Source organism: Penicillium canariense, assembly GCF_028826845.1.
Source record: "Penicillium canariense strain IBT 26290 chromosome Unknown utg000006l_segment0_segment0, whole genome shotgun sequence".
NCBI lineage: Eukaryota > Fungi > Ascomycota > Eurotiomycetes > Eurotiales > Aspergillaceae > Penicillium > Penicillium canariense.
The window spans coordinates 28557-44031 of record NW_026622733.1 but is presented as its reverse complement, the minus strand read 5'-3'; the positions used below and the strand labels follow the sequence as shown (position 1 = coordinate 44031).

The following is a 15475-nucleotide window of genomic DNA, read 5'->3' as shown; positions in this document are numbered from 1 at the left end:
CCTAGATTTTATATAAAAATAGTTTTTAATAGTTCCCTAATAGGGAACCGTAATAGTTTATAGTTTAGTTTGGTTTTTAGTTTTAAAAACCGTAACTATTATAGTTTAGTTTTTAGGGGCAAGGTTTACCCCTAATTACGGTTTTTAGCGCAGTCTAGGTCTAGGTTGAGTTAGGTTCTGCGGAAGTCTAGTGTCATCTAATACTCCTATTAGTACTCCTAAGCTATAGCTATCGTAGATTACGCCTAATCTATAGTTTTATAGAGGTATTCTATAAAAGCCTAGCTAGTAGCTTCTAGTAGTATCAGTATTTCCTCGCTTATACTCTTATCTAATATAATTAGATCGATATAGTAGCTATAGATAAAGAAGAAAGGTAATAATCTAGTAGATATAGTATCCTAATTATTAATAACTCTAGCTATAACTAGGAGTAATTAGGTCTAATTATCCTATATATAGATTATAAATACTTATAGGTCTATTTAACCTCCTAGTTGTGACGCATGACATCAATAACGATAATGGACACTGGGTCACCTGACAGAGGAGTGAATGATGGGAGCAGCTGACTAGACTAACCTGATTGGGCCTGTTTGTATGGCAGCGCACTACACAACAGCCATCTCTGTCCCCATAGTTTCTTCCTTCTTTATTTCTGTTCTTTTGTTGAATGCACCTGGTTGATCTTCCAGAAGGCTATTTTCTTCATCGTAATATAGAACAGAAGCATTTTTTCACCCTTCCTGTCGCTCTCGAGCTGTACAGACACCAGCAGCACGCTGCCATCGTATCACTCGTAGTGACACCCCACCCTAAACCGAAACTGACGAACCCTGAGGGATCCCGACCGACCCGAAACCTTACCGAACCCCTACCAAGACAAACCGACGCTATAGCACCCCGAACTAGACACTGACAGAGTACTGTATCTGACGAACCAGAAGACCAGAATCTAGAGAACCTAGCAGAAGAACATGAATCGAATAATGATAAAGAAGTAATCGCTAATATAGAGCCCGCTGAACGGTATAGGCTAGATGAACCAATCTCTTTCCCCTCCGAGGGAGACCTTGATCTTAATTTTATCAAGAACTATACGCCTAAATAACTCTTTGACCTCCTCCGTCGAGAGCGCCGCGAAATTCGAACTCTTACTACCTAGCGGGATACTATAAACACTAAGTATAGGGAGGTATAAAGGGATCTCGAGACTACTACCCTAAAGGCTAGTTAGCTTACTATAAAGATTATCGATCTATAGGAGCGTAGGTAAGACCGCTAGTCGATCTACGAATCCCCGATGGCTAGATCTTATTATACTACGAAACTCCCCGAACCCTCTCTCTTTAGCGATAGTAAGACTATACGCTTTGACTAGTAGGCTAATCTAATTCGATATAAGTTATGTAGTAACGCTAATTACTACCTAACTCTATCCGACCGAATCTACTATATTTCGAGCCGTACTAAAAGTAAGGCCTTACTCTATATCGGTCCCTAAATAAGAGCTAAGGCGTCTAACCTATATAGCGACGTAGAGGATATAATTAAGTACCTTAAGAGTATATTCTCGAACCTAAACTAAGCCGCTAAGGTACTCTATAAATATACCTACCTAACTATAAAGCCTAAGGATAACTTTAGCGACTTCCTCGCCAATTTCTCTCGCCTAGCTAAAGAAGCTTAGTAGCCTAAGTAAAACCGACTCCGAGATCTTTATAGTAAACTAGTACCGATACTCTAGACCTAGATAATATATCTACTTAATAACCCGGATATTAGCTTTAAGCAATTTATTACTACCTACTAGCGTATAGCCCTGAACCTAAGCCTATTCTATAAGCAGAAAGAATCTCGCCGTGCCTAAGCCGCGATAGCTAGCACTAGCTCTGGATCGGCCTTAGGCTTAGCTACGACTGCCGCCCTGCGTAGACGTCCTACATTATCCCCTTTCATCAAGTGAGAGAGTGTTGCTTTGGCTTACAAGCTAATAATAGCGGAGGAACGAGCCACTCATCTGAAAGAGGGTCGATGCTTCAGATGCCACGAGCAAGGACACACCTCACGCGACTGCCCGAAGAAACCAACAACTATCGCTTCGATCTGATCATTCTTGTCGGTCTATTCCAAATCAAATATAATCAGAAACAGTGTCGTAGCTTGAAGAAGCCCACTTCATCCTCGTACGGGCCTATGGAAGCTGCTCTGCTAGGGCAAATGGACAGCACTACAAAGCACAGAAGTCCATTTTGAAGCAGGTAAATGACACATCACTATGCTCCAAAATGCGACTCTCGCGTCTTTGTAGTCCCATCGACCAGCCCCAGCAGGGAAGCATCCGTAGGCCCCTACGGAGAGTAACTAGAGTCCCATTAACACGAGCAGTCGCTCCGAACTTAACTTTTTCAAAGAGGGGCAAAAGAAACGTTACCTGTGATGGAGAAGTCACTCCGGCTAAGAAACGCCCATAGCCTCTATAACACTTTTGACAGGGGTTATCTTCTCTCCGTTATCATTAAAGACAGCTCTAACGGTAGCCTCCATAGTAGAGGCTATAGGGCCCGGGTAGATTATGTTTCCTTGGGATCGATTGCCATAGACACATTCTGCTAGGCCTGTGGAAAAGCCTCGCTGCGCAAGGTAGGCGTTCGGAGATTTCTCTGATATAACGTTGTTTATATGGCCTAAAACAGAGACATAAAATTGATCAGTCTCATGTCACCCTGGCTGGTGAGATGTCATCACTTACCACGGGTCGCATGTCGACGAAGGCCCTCCTTGACAAGAATCAACTTGATGAGAGTATCACCAAGTAGAGCGAGATCCTTGTTCCTATTCTAAAGAATACTATCTGCTAGCTATAATGCTTATCGAAGTGGAAGCCGGTCGGTAAATCGATACGAGATGATATCCTCGGCGTTCATGATCTTTCTATCTCCAAGAGAAGTAGAATAAAATATGGTTAAGTGTGATAAGAGTTGAAAGAGAAAAACGTTCGCTGAGTATCCTTTTATAGTAGATAACTTTCCTCTTTTCTCTCCTTTCCGACTAGCGGTTAGAGAAGAGTGGCGATCGTCTATATAGTAAAACTAATCTTTAGCGTAAGCTCCTTACCCTAAAATAAAATATCTATCGATAGCGGTAGAAATAATATCGGTACCGTCAAATCATTTCGTTAGTTTACGTTTAGTACGATCCCTTATTAATATAGTAATAACAGTATTTAGCTCTTATATAATAGTGACGGGTAGTCTTCTGTCGAAGAACTTTCTCTAGTAAAGTTTCCTTCACCTTTAACCGTCCGCCAGTACCACCATTAGAGTGTGCCAAAACCCGCATAACCCAAAACCCAACCCGACCCAACCCGCCGATGGGTTAGGTTTTAGGTCTAATCCTTTAACCTGCGTACAGGTTTTGGGTCGAGGTAGATAACCTAACCTAACCCAAAAAGCTTATAAACAAGATAAATATAAATTATGTAAAAAGACATACTGTTTTAGGGTTATAATAACTATATTATCCTTGGTAATATTAGTATATATAATAATTATTATATATATAATAGGACTAGATATCTATATATAGATTAATATATATATAAAAGCTAGTTTTAATATATTAAATAAAATATATCGCTCTTAGAAAAAGTGATATACTTACCTTCTAGGAAATATATATATCTATAATAATCTATACTACTTACCTAATTTAGTAAATATACTAACTATAGAGCTATATATAGCCTATAATAGCCTATATATAAGCTATTATACTATTATTTACTAGTAAAAAGTAATATATAATCCTTAGAAAGGTAATATAGAGTGTATTAAGATTACTAGTATATAATTACTAAGTATTTTATGCTAGATTTTTATGTAAAAATGGGTCAAAATGGGTTATTTGCGGGTTTTTATTTTTAATTTCGAAACCTATTAGGTTGGTTTGGGTTCTAGGTACAAAACCTAAAACCTACGTTGGGTTAGGTTGGGTTTTGATATCAGAACCTATTCGCGGGTTTTGGCGCAGTCTAACCACCATTACTACCAGAATTTCTTCTAATTTTAGTTAGTCGGGTATAAGTAATAAAATGTATTAACTATACTATTTATACGACCGTATATTAAGGGTAAATACCGAAGTAACAGTCTTATCCTTAAGTAAAGGACATTCCTAATCTCTAAACCTATAACGATATTTACTTATTCCTTTTCCTCGGCCATAGTTTCTATACCTTACTTATAATAGTAATATTGGTCTACAGCGGCTATAATTCTTATAGTCCCCTAGCAGAGGAGTCTCGAAATATATATCGAGAAGTTCTTTTATAAAGTCTAGTACCTATATTATAATTAAATTGTATTTAGAACGTACAGATTTGTTGTCTAAATAGGACACGAGATTATCTCTCGAGAAGCGGATAGCGAGTTCTTTAAGTTCCCTGTTACTACTCAATAGTAAGAAGAAAACATCCTTAAGATATTCTACGGGGTTAAATCGATTCAAAGCCTTTTTCGAGTATTTTACTATAGCCGTATAATAGAGCTCCGGGATAATATATTTATCCCCTAAAGAGAATATTTGTGTATATAATTGAAGAGCTGATAATGATAATGGCGGTATCTTAGGTAAGTCGTCCGCCTCCTTTTTATCGAAAGTCTCCGAGTATTTACCCGTATATAGGTAATCTAGCATTTTTTTAATAATAGAAACCGATTTATCTATTATTTGGTACGTGGATTCTACTACTTCCTAATATTTAGCTTTAGCTATTAATAAACAAAGAGAAAGCCTGATGTGAGATATGACTTACCTTGAAATTTCTGGTATATGCAGATTGAAAGATAGGAGATTGTGAGCATAGTATAATCTTATAGACGTTGAATTCGACTCTATCGTAAACTATCTTTAGATCGGTAAAATCGCCTCTTTCACGATATCTTTCAGTTGTTAGTAAGGCCCCTGAGACCCTTAACGAATAGCTTACTCTGAAATCTTGTTAATGATGAACTATATCTATGTGGATGAATTCTTCGACATTGTTGTGTATTATTAATGAGTAAGCGAAAATAAAAAAAATTAATCAGGGATAGCGTACATAAGTATTCTTCGACCTTAAACTTTTTAAGTTAAAAGGTTTTTAGGGTTAGTTACTATACTTAGCGAAAGTCATGACGTAATACCGTTTAGTATGACGTTTATTAGAGAACATACTTTTCGGCTGTCACTAACTACGGTACTTTCTAAAGGCTAGCCGATTCTTTAAGTCTCGAAAAGCTCAACTAACCGTGGTACTGTAGGCTAATATGGTTCTTATTTGTAATTTCGAATGGTTCCTGCCCCTGCCGATGCAGACCTGAGCGACAGCCCGTATCATATTAGCATTTCAGCGTCAAGGTTAGATATATAGGAACAAGATTCACTGTGTAACTAAACCCCTTGGATACCTCCGCAACCTTTGTGGTAAGTTAAGCCATCCATATGCAGTCACTCTCCGTCGATTGCACAAAAACATGCAAGCAGATGGCGGCCACATCCTGTTTCACTACTGTAATGGCAATTTTCTGGTTTCAACTTTTAGTGTTTCATCAACTGAAGACACGGACGCTCCTTAGTTGAAAAAAGTTCTTATCCACAATCCTCTCGGCTTTTGTAGCGCTCAAATCCATGGAAATGTATCAGTGGTAGATACAGTAATTAACACTTAAGTCTTGGAACATGGCATATTTCACTCGGCAAATGACATTCGTCTGTGGAAAGAGACAAGGAATTGCCAAGAGATGAGATCTCTTTACTGTAATTTACGCCAGCGCATCGCAGGCACATCAACAGATGCAAAGGTGGGCGGAAGCCAATTTGGACTAGTGCGCTCTAGGTGGAGTCTCGGGAAACACAGAGTGAGAGATTAGAGGTAAAACTGATTTCGAACATTGCTGCATTCGCTTGCCTTTTTCATCAGGTTTTGCGGCGGCATTGTTTTTGGCGCATCAATTTTCTTTCGAGGAGGCGCCCTTCGGGTGGAATTTATAGCAGCCATTTGCGAGTAGTTGTCTTGGTCTACTTATGGAGGTACTATAAACGTAACTACATCTATAGGGGGAAACGCATAGGAGACGGGCGCTCTTTTAAGCGATAGGTCCGTTAACAGGAAAGAATCAAATAGATGCAAATGCTCCAATTGTGCAAAGGGGAATTTCGATCATTGCACACGCGAAAGAACCACCACAATTCTTTGAGAGAAAAGGTGGTCTTTCGCGTGTTGAGTTTATGGGTGGTCACCAAAATGGCGCGTAGCTAAAATTGCCCAGCAAAGACTGTGGGGGTGATCAACGGTCACTAAATGGGTGCGCCAGTTTATTTCCACCGCCAGTTGAAGGTATCTAAACGGAGCGACCACTTTCCTTTGGTTAAGGCAAAAGAAAAACGTAAATTGGTATCCAACTATTTTAATTTCAATATTGGACTTTTCAACAAGCATCTTTTTTCGCGGCACGTACGATTTACGTTGCAATTCCGGGATGAGGGCGGCAGATCACCTTCTGGAATCAAATTTAAAATGACTTTTCTCCTTCAACGTGCATTGCGGTCGCAAAACAGATGTGGCAATAGACTTGTCACGCCTATTAACGTCGTGTTGCACAAAAGCGCGCTCGGCTGATACAGGTTTGAACCACACTCAGAAACAAATCAGTCAAGACATCGTGACATAAATAGAAAATAGGGCCGTTAAGCTTAAGGCTGGAGTAATAAGGATTGAATCTTACTCATTATCATAGCCTATACTGGTCTAGACGCTTATATAACACCAAGTATCTAGTTAGTTAACTACAAACATCATAATAGCGTAAGCGAATACTATATAGCCTAGTATACGAAGAGAACCAATAAGATCAAGCGGAACCAATTCAGATAAATAAAATTGATTAATCGATAAAAAAACGACGGGGGATAGCGCTATTAAAAACACTGTATTAGACGCTCCGATACTCGGCTATTATAAACCCTATATTACTGCTAAGCTCCCTCCTTACATATAAATACTAAACGAATATAGGTCTTAATTAGCAACCAATTAGCTGCTAGCGGTAAGTCATCCCTTCATGTTCTAACACATCACCACGTAAAGACAATGATTATATAGATATCAAACCCACCGCGCTGGGTCGTCACCCATCACCGAAATCTCGACCTGCTTGGTGATGCCTGCATGCTCTCGCTCAAGCGAATCGGGGCGCCCTCCAATTGTGGTGCTTGTATGCGTGCTGTCTTCGAGGATGTAGTCCACGCTGCCATTCTCCGCGTTGTGAGACTTGGTGAGACGCCGCAACCGCCCCAGCCGTGACTGGCTTGTGTCATTGCCTGCACTTCGGCGGCCGCTGGAGGGTCCGCTGGAGGGTCCGCTGAGTTCGTAGGAGCGGGCGACACTCGAGATCTTGCGCACCGAGGAGATGATCAGGGGGCGGATGCAGGGGATGGAAGACGTGATGATAATGATCACATTCTCAAGGTAAGCCCAACGCATCAGCTCAAGGCCTTGAGCGGCACGCATATTGGTGAGGGCGGGCACCTGGTCGAGTTTTGTTGTCTTGATGATAGAGGCGACCATTGCGCTATAGGAATTGTTAGCTTTGGTCTAAGAACAGGTGGTAATTTGAGACGAACATGATTCCCAAACTTAATAGACCAATTAAACTGATCTTGATGCCCAGCTTGAGCTGGAGGTTCCAGAACACCACAGTCGGGAAGATAGCTAGGAATAGGTCGGTGAAGGAGTTAAATGCTATAGATAAGTTAGCCTATACTTAACGAGACGAGATCAAACAATATACAGTTAGAATAATAGGCGTATCTGATGACGTCCCCGATGTTACCACAGGTGGTATAGAGAGCTACCTCGACATTCCATAGTGCGCGGACATCGCGACAGATAGTTAGCGGTAGCACCGCAGCAGCAATATTCCCCGCAGCCTGAATAAACAGAAGAATCCATAATATAATTATGTATGTCTTGTTGGTACTAAGGACGCCGAGGAGGTATATGATAAAGGACGAGCGGGCAAAGGCGGCGCTAAATGTCACGAGGGACGTTTGAAAGGCGATATACTTCAAGACTAGCTGTTGGTCCCGAATTTTCAGCTTGAGCAGATCGGTACCAAACCCATGCTTTATGCTCTGGGTTAGGTATACCGTTGACACAATAAGAACAATCTAGACAGGGTTAGTGCACTGCGCATCAAGAACACAGCAAATGAACTACGGAGTAGTTCCGGGCTCGTACCTCTGCAATGATCATCAAGACATCGTCGACGTAGAACCGTTTGATCTTGATCTTCGCAAAGACCCTCAAGATAAGGATCACCGCGGCGACGATTATCCCGGCCCAGATGCCCCTTTCTAGGTCTGCGCCCTTAGCAGTCGTCATCGTGATAGCCGCGGGAGAGAACCGGGAGATGACAAGAATCTCTAGAACTACCGCATGGCCGTTGGAACCGCGCCGCAGAGAAGTATTCCTCAATAAATCCGGTGCAGCAGATAAGCTTTCCTTAATAGATCGGTTGCAGCAGAGGTGCCTCAAGAGCCCGGTGGTGGAAATTGCGGATTATACTTTCCAGCTACCAGCATATAGTTGAACGTTGTCCCGGAGCTGCGCCACGTGGGCCCGGGTGAGGGTCTTACGCGACTTCCACGGTACGGCCATGGTCATAAATTGCTTATGGCCCATGATGAGCATCCAATTAGCAGCGCTGCGTGCTGTGAAGCCATAACGAGAAGCCATGCCCCGTCGCTTTGCTTGCGTGGGCATATGAGGATGGCGTTGGCCAGCCAAACTCTGGTCGAGTGGATGGCCACCACCAACACTCACGAGGACTTTCCTCTTTGGGCATGACGGTTCCAAACCATGGACGACTACACGGGACGATAGCGATCACCGGGAAAATGCGCCAAGTATGCATACTGTATTATAGACCGCCCTAACGGCCCTGTAACGTAGGAATCGTTTTTTACACTATCTTTCCTATATAAAATGGGGAATTGATAATCCGGCCCCTACCTAAGTTCTTAGGTTTCTGCACTTTCTACCGCCCCCTATCAAAAATTAGAATTCCCTCTACACTCTTACTCTTTCTCGTTACTACTACCTTTCTACCAGTGTTATACACCCACCCACAACGCTTCCGCGTTGTGGGTGGATATAAATAACACAGGTAATGGTCGTATTCCTTTTAAACTTTAGGAAATTCTAACCAAGGTACTCCCCTATCTCTATCTTAATTTTAGGCGTAATTTAACGTAGTTCCCGCTTACGTCGCTCAGCCGCTTACGCCGCAAACCCCAAAACACATAGTAAATATGGAAAATTACAATTCTATATCTCACCAACCACATCTCCTATAGAGAAAATACTTAGACATAATATTCAAAGTCGGGCTTCTAGTGTGTAGATAGATTCTAAGGATATTCATGTAAGTAATAATAGAGAAATATATATCTAAGGCTCGAATGTCTAAATTACGTTGTATTTTATAGTAATATAGCAAAATCTTTTTCTAAATAGTCCTAGAGTTAAAGATGTTATTTTTAATACTTGTAATAGCATATAAACCAAGATTCAAATTGATATATAGCCTAGTTGTTGAGATATAGAATTGTAATTTTCGGCATTTACTATGTGTTTTGGGGTGAGCGACGTACAGTAAGCGGGAACCACGTTATCTAGTATAAGTAATTCAGGTATCTAAACTTTCTGCCAATCTTAGAATATGCATACTTAGCGCATTTTCCCAGTGACCGCTATCGGCCGCCGTAGATGACACTCCATTTTCCCTCCCCATTCATTCATTGGCCCTGAGCTCCCCCTGAGATATACGATCCGATATCGGCTTCGGTTTGATTGCATCTTTTTGCAGAATTCCGCTATTCTCCGGATCCCGAGGTTGCACGGACCTGCCCATGGTGGACATCAAGCTTTCTGTTGTGGCGAAAGATACGGATACCCTGTCACTCGGCTGCGTCTGCATGTCGACCTACGCATATCCCTCCATTCCCCTGGTAGTTGCATAACCTGCAACGCAATCCTTTTTTGTACGAGCGCGTCCCGCAAGACCCAGCGTTGGTCACTCGGGTCCCCGGCAAAACCTTTGCGCGCGTACGGTGGAAGCCTATGAACTGGGATCCCTCGAATGCCACAACCCACCCGGTGCCAGCCACAATCAGACCGACCGCGTTCTTCTGAACTATCGTCTAAGCTAGACGCTCTGGGGAACATCTGGGAGTCGCTGTGAAATCCTGTTGCGTCCAGGCCGAGGTGGTGTTGCCAGCAGACAATGCATAAGTCGAGGCACCCGGGGAGAATTTAAACTCGCGATCGGCAAACTCTGTAGCTATCTCTAGTCTTCTTCAACCTCACTCCACCATGAAGGTCTGATCGGCAACCGTTGTGGCCCTTGCCTGGGGATGCCTGCTGGCCGGCCCCCTCGGCCTAGGCCAAGAACATCCGCTTCGTGATCAAGAACACTGGCTATGAGTCAGTTTCGCCCCCCTGCATCTCTGGCTATAGGGGATCAAGGCTGATCCGATTGTTGTAGCTACTTGGGCCGCTCGACTGGTGCTGGTGCGCTCTCCGTCTGGACCCACAACAACAGCTTTGTCTTCTTCTGGTTTATAGCGCCATTTGGTCTGCACAGGGGGCTGATAGACAAAATCGGGTCGTGGTGCCAGAGAAATCTTCTTGGTGGGCTTATTGATTTACCAGCTTGCGCCGCTCGAACTGCGGACCAGAGGGATTGCCACGTGGTGCTACCATCCGACTCCTTGCCCTCTCGAGTTTATGGCTGATGGAAAGGGAGCCCGTCAGCAGGACGAGATAAGGAGACAGATCTTCCGAGTCCGTGCGGAGAATAGAGTTACACTATTGAAAACGGGATTTATATTTTACATGGTTTTTATGTTGGTATTTCTAGAGGACGAAATGGCGGTGAACTAGGTCCCTATATCCTCCGAGCGTAATCCGTAAACAATCCACCTTAGGTGATTTAGTCCCCGCCGGAGGATCGTATTTGACCGTTATATATGGACTATATTGGTAGAGATATATATCTCTACTCTATCGCACTTGATCCCCCCTAAGCCCTATGCTAATCCCCTGCCCCCTTTCCTCTATATACTATATTAATACCCTACTATCTTAAGGGGAATTTATCTTTAAATAAGTATCCTCCCCCTAGGACTAAATAGTAGGAAAGTAGAGATAGAGGGTCTTATAAGAAATTAGATCCCTATCCTATATAGACCTCGGCAAGGACCGCCTAGGACCGGACTAGGACCGGGACCAGACTGTACTATATAGGGCTTAGTCCTTACTTTTAGGACCGCTAGGCGGTCCTAACTTTTTTAGGACCGTACTACTACGGTCCTAGTCCCCTATATAGTCCTATAAATAAGATAAATATAGGAAAACCCGTAATATATATATTTTATATAGAATTAGTTAGTATTTTTTAGTATTCTATTTTTATTCTTTATTTATATAGGCTAATTTTAGCTTAAAGAGGATTTCTATAGAAAAAACTAATAATAATAATTTCGGCTAAAAAAACCTAATTCTTTATCTCTACTAATTATATATAAAATCTATATTATATCTTAATCTTTTTAGGATATATCCTAATAAATATCTCTAGATATTAAAATTAGATAAAGGGTTCTTATTATCTTCTAGCTTAGTAAGCTAACTATTAATAGCCCTTTTTTTTTAGTACTTATTAACTAAGCTGTATCTATTATCCTATTTTCTTTATTATTACTAATAGGATTAAATTCTTTATTATCTTACTTAGTATTATGTTACTTTTTTTTTATATACTTCTCTTAGATAAAGAGAAATTTATCTATTAGTATAAATTACTCTAACTATATATTAAATCTTATTATATATATAAATATTATTAGATCCTAAATAGTCTATAGTTTTAATAAACTATAGTAATAGTAGTATATATTATAAGTAGAATTAAAAAGCCTTTTTACCCTAGAGCTACTAGCTAGAGTTATAAAGATATCTTAAGTAAGACTTACTAGGATAGGATATTCTATTTTATAAGCCTTCTAGAAGACTAAAGATATTAATTAAATAGTACTTAGAGAGATATAATATTAATAAAAACTAAGATATATTAGTATAAAAATATATTATTAGACTTACTACTTCTAAGATATCTTATAATTTTATCTAAAGTAGTTAGTATTAACTAAAGAGAGATAGTAAATCTTAGAAGTATATTAATATTAGAGATATTAGATATTATTATTTAATAACTAGATAGTTAATATTAACTATATCTTTATATAGCGCTATTAGTAAGGCTCGATATAAGTCTTAAAAGACTCTTAATACTATAGTACCTAGTATTTCTCCTATTCTAATATCTTAAAGAACTTAAGCTTATTTTATAGGCCTAAGATAGTCCTAATTATATAGAGATTATTTAGAATATTATTAGTCTAGCTATAATACTCTATAAGTTTTTTATACCTATACTCTAGTACTAGCTTTATTACCTTCTTCTACCTAACTCTCTTTTATATTAGTTATATCTTTATCTTATTAATATAAGTAAATAAGGTATTATAGATCCTAAATATATTATAGATAGTTATATTAGTTATTACTAATAGAGATAAAGTAAAGTTAAAGAAAAGATAGGTAATTAATAGTAGATAGTTAATCTATTACTATTTATTTTTATCTAGTTTTATATTAGTTAGATTAAACTAATTATAAAATCTATTAAATATAGTCTATAGCTAATATATATACTAAAATATTAGAAAGGTAGAATTCTAGTATATTTAGATATCTTATATTAGTATAAGCTTTAGTTCTTTAGTCTAAAATATACTAAAGCTTTTATAATACTAAGGATTTTTATTAATATAGATAGTAATCTTTCGAACCTAGAAGATATTATATAGTTAGTATTAAATAGAGAAATAATAGTAGAAAAGAGGTATAGTATACTTTATTTAGGGTTTATATAATCTTCTAATTCTTTTACTAGGTACTATCTTCCTAATTAGTCTATTCTATCTCTTCCCTATTATTTTATAAGTTTATATCTATCTAGCTAAGAAGCTCTTTAAGACTAAGTTATATAATATATATAATATATAGTATATAAATAATTAGTATATAACTAGGAAGCTTAAGAGATAAAATAGTCTTTTTAAAAATAGTTAGTAATATACTATTATTCGATATATTATTAGTTATAACTATAAGTATATAATTAGTAATTTAATATTTCTTAAGTAGTCTAAATAGAATACTATTTAGATAGATACTTATATAAAAACTATAGAGAGATTTAAAACTAAGTAGAATTTTATAATAGTTCTATTTAAGATTAATAAAATAGTTAGTAATTACTATAAATACTTAGTAAAATAGAGAGATCTAGTAATCTAATATAATAGAAAACTTACTACCCTCTAGGAGTATTTAAAATAAAGACTCTTAATATTCTATAACTATTTTCTAAAAATACTAATAGATAGTCCTAGTATTTAGTATTTTAGGGATAGATAGAGTAAAAGAAGCTATCTCAATAAAAATATAAAATTTAGGATACTTAATAAACTAAAATAGTAGATATATAGTAATAATAAAAGTAGTTAACCTATCTATCTAAATATTTACTAAAAAGCCTTTTTTACTAGATAGGTAATTTATCTAGAGATAATTATATAAATTAGTATAAATTAGCCTTATAGATAGTATTTATACCCTATTTAAGATTATCTTTCTAATATCTTATATCTTACCTTTTTCTTTTTAATAGATAGTAGTTTATAAATAATATCTATTTATAGTCGATATTTCTTAGTACTAGTTAGTAAGATAAATAAAGATATAATTATACTATTTATATATTATCTTAAAAGATTTATTAGAGATAGTAGTAACCTAGTAGAAGTATTCCTAAGTATCTATCTAGTATTTACTTTTAAAGATATTTTATTCTATTTAGCTTCTATAATTAGTCTTTCGTTACTAATTAATAAAATCTTTATTAACTATCTCTATCTAAAGAAGAAACTACTTCTTTCTATATAGACTAATAGGCTTAAAGATCTCTAGAATTAGGATAGATATTACTAATTATATAAAAATTAAGCTAGGAGTTAAAGTTAGTATTTTATTTTCGTCTAGGTTAAATAGCCTATCGGATATAAGGAAGGAGAGTATATCTATAGGATTATCCTTAAAAACTAATAAAAGATAGTTATTAGAGAACTAGGATACCTAACTCTATAATATATTAATAAATAATATATAAGAGAAAATAGGAAGTAAGGCTAGGGGGTAATAGGAAAGATATATAATTATCTTTTTATTAAGATAAATAAATAATTAAAGAGATTACTATAAAAGAAAAGTAATTAATAGATAATTTAAGATAGAACTAGCTAGATTCTAGATAGTAATTAGCTAATAAAACCTACTCTACTATAGTCCTTATAGTCTAAGACCGTAAAGACTACTAAGGGACCGCTAAAAGACCTCTAGGACCGCTAAAAGACCTTAAAGATTACTAAAAGACTATTACCCCTACTTAAAGAGCGCTATCTTAGGGATAGCGGATTATATATAGGTTTCTAATAGCTATAATAGCTATTAGAGATCTAGGTTAAGGATATTAATAATATCTTAGTAGATACCCTATATTTCTAATAGCTATTAAATATTTTATAACTAGGGAAATTAATAGTATCTAGATAGTAAATAGTATTAAATTCTAATAATTATTAAAATTTCCGATAGCTATTAGAAATTAATACTAAGGATATTAGCTAGCTAATATATATTTCTAACTATAAAACTAATAAAACTCCTATCCCTCCCCCTAACCTCTCTACTAGAGTAGTAAAATACTTAAATTTTAGTTAGTTCTTATACTTTAATAAATAAGATTCTAATATATAAGCTTATTTTACCTACTTTATTAATAATTAGGCCTAGTTTATTATAAATATTAGTATATATACTAAAATAGTATTTAATAATAGTAATAAATATAGCTAAATTATTAGTTTATATAGCTAAAAATAGAAGGTCTTAGTAGAATTATAAATATACAAGGGACTATATAGGGGACCATAAAGGACTATAGAAGACCGTAGTATAGTCCTAACTACTTCAAAGAAAGACTAAGGACCGGAGGTCCCGGTCCCGGTCCTAAGATTTAGGACCGGACCCAGTCTTTGCCGAGGTCTACGCCTAAGAAGGGTATAAAATACCTTACGGTCCCCTATTCCCTGATATACGCTTAGGGGCCTACGATACATATAGCTGATCATGTGCCTTAGCTAGGCGGGAGCTAGCTAATATGAATATGTGGCTGGTAGCCACCGCTGAATCATACTGTGTGCCTAGGGGGGTATTCCCTTGGGGCATGGGGACATGCCTACTTAA

At 37.5% G+C, this 15475-nt stretch overlaps 4 protein-coding genes across 4 annotated transcripts; all 4 read right to left on the bottom strand.

Annotated features, from left to right (window-relative positions):
• Window positions 1-2457: 2457 nt before the first annotated feature.
• N7482_007999 (RNAse III) lies at window positions 2458-2927 on the bottom strand (the record flags this gene model as incomplete). The annotated part of the gene is made up of 3 exons (XM_056690123.1): window positions 2458-2687; window positions 2753-2835; window positions 2905-2927. The coding sequence occupies 3 exons, from the start codon at window positions 2925-2927 to the stop codon at window positions 2458-2460; spliced, it is 336 nt and encodes a 111-aa protein (XP_056539888.1).
• A 1453-nt stretch (window positions 2928-4380) lies between these two features.
• Window positions 4381-4942, bottom strand: N7482_007998 (BTB/POZ domain-containing protein; the record flags this gene model as incomplete). Its single annotated transcript, XM_056690122.1, has 2 exons — window positions 4381-4755; window positions 4817-4942. Coding segments are annotated over 2 exons (501 nt in total), but the record flags the coding sequence as incomplete, so codon positions are not given.
• Window positions 4943-7147: 2205 nt separating this feature from the next.
• N7482_007997 (uncharacterized protein) lies at window positions 7148-8425 on the bottom strand (the record flags this gene model as incomplete). Its single annotated transcript, XM_056690121.1, has 4 exons — window positions 7148-7613; window positions 7666-7783; window positions 7833-8211; window positions 8282-8425. The coding sequence occupies 4 exons, from the start codon at window positions 8423-8425 to the stop codon at window positions 7148-7150; spliced, it is 1107 nt and encodes a 368-aa protein (XP_056539886.1).
• Window positions 8426-8602: 177 nt separating this feature from the next.
• Window positions 8603-8806, bottom strand: N7482_007996 (uncharacterized protein; the record flags this gene model as incomplete). Its single annotated transcript, XM_056690120.1, has 1 exon — window positions 8603-8806. The coding sequence occupies one exon, from the start codon at window positions 8804-8806 to the stop codon at window positions 8603-8605; it is 204 nt and encodes a 67-aa protein (XP_056539885.1).
• Window positions 8807-15475: the final 6669 nt, after the last annotated feature.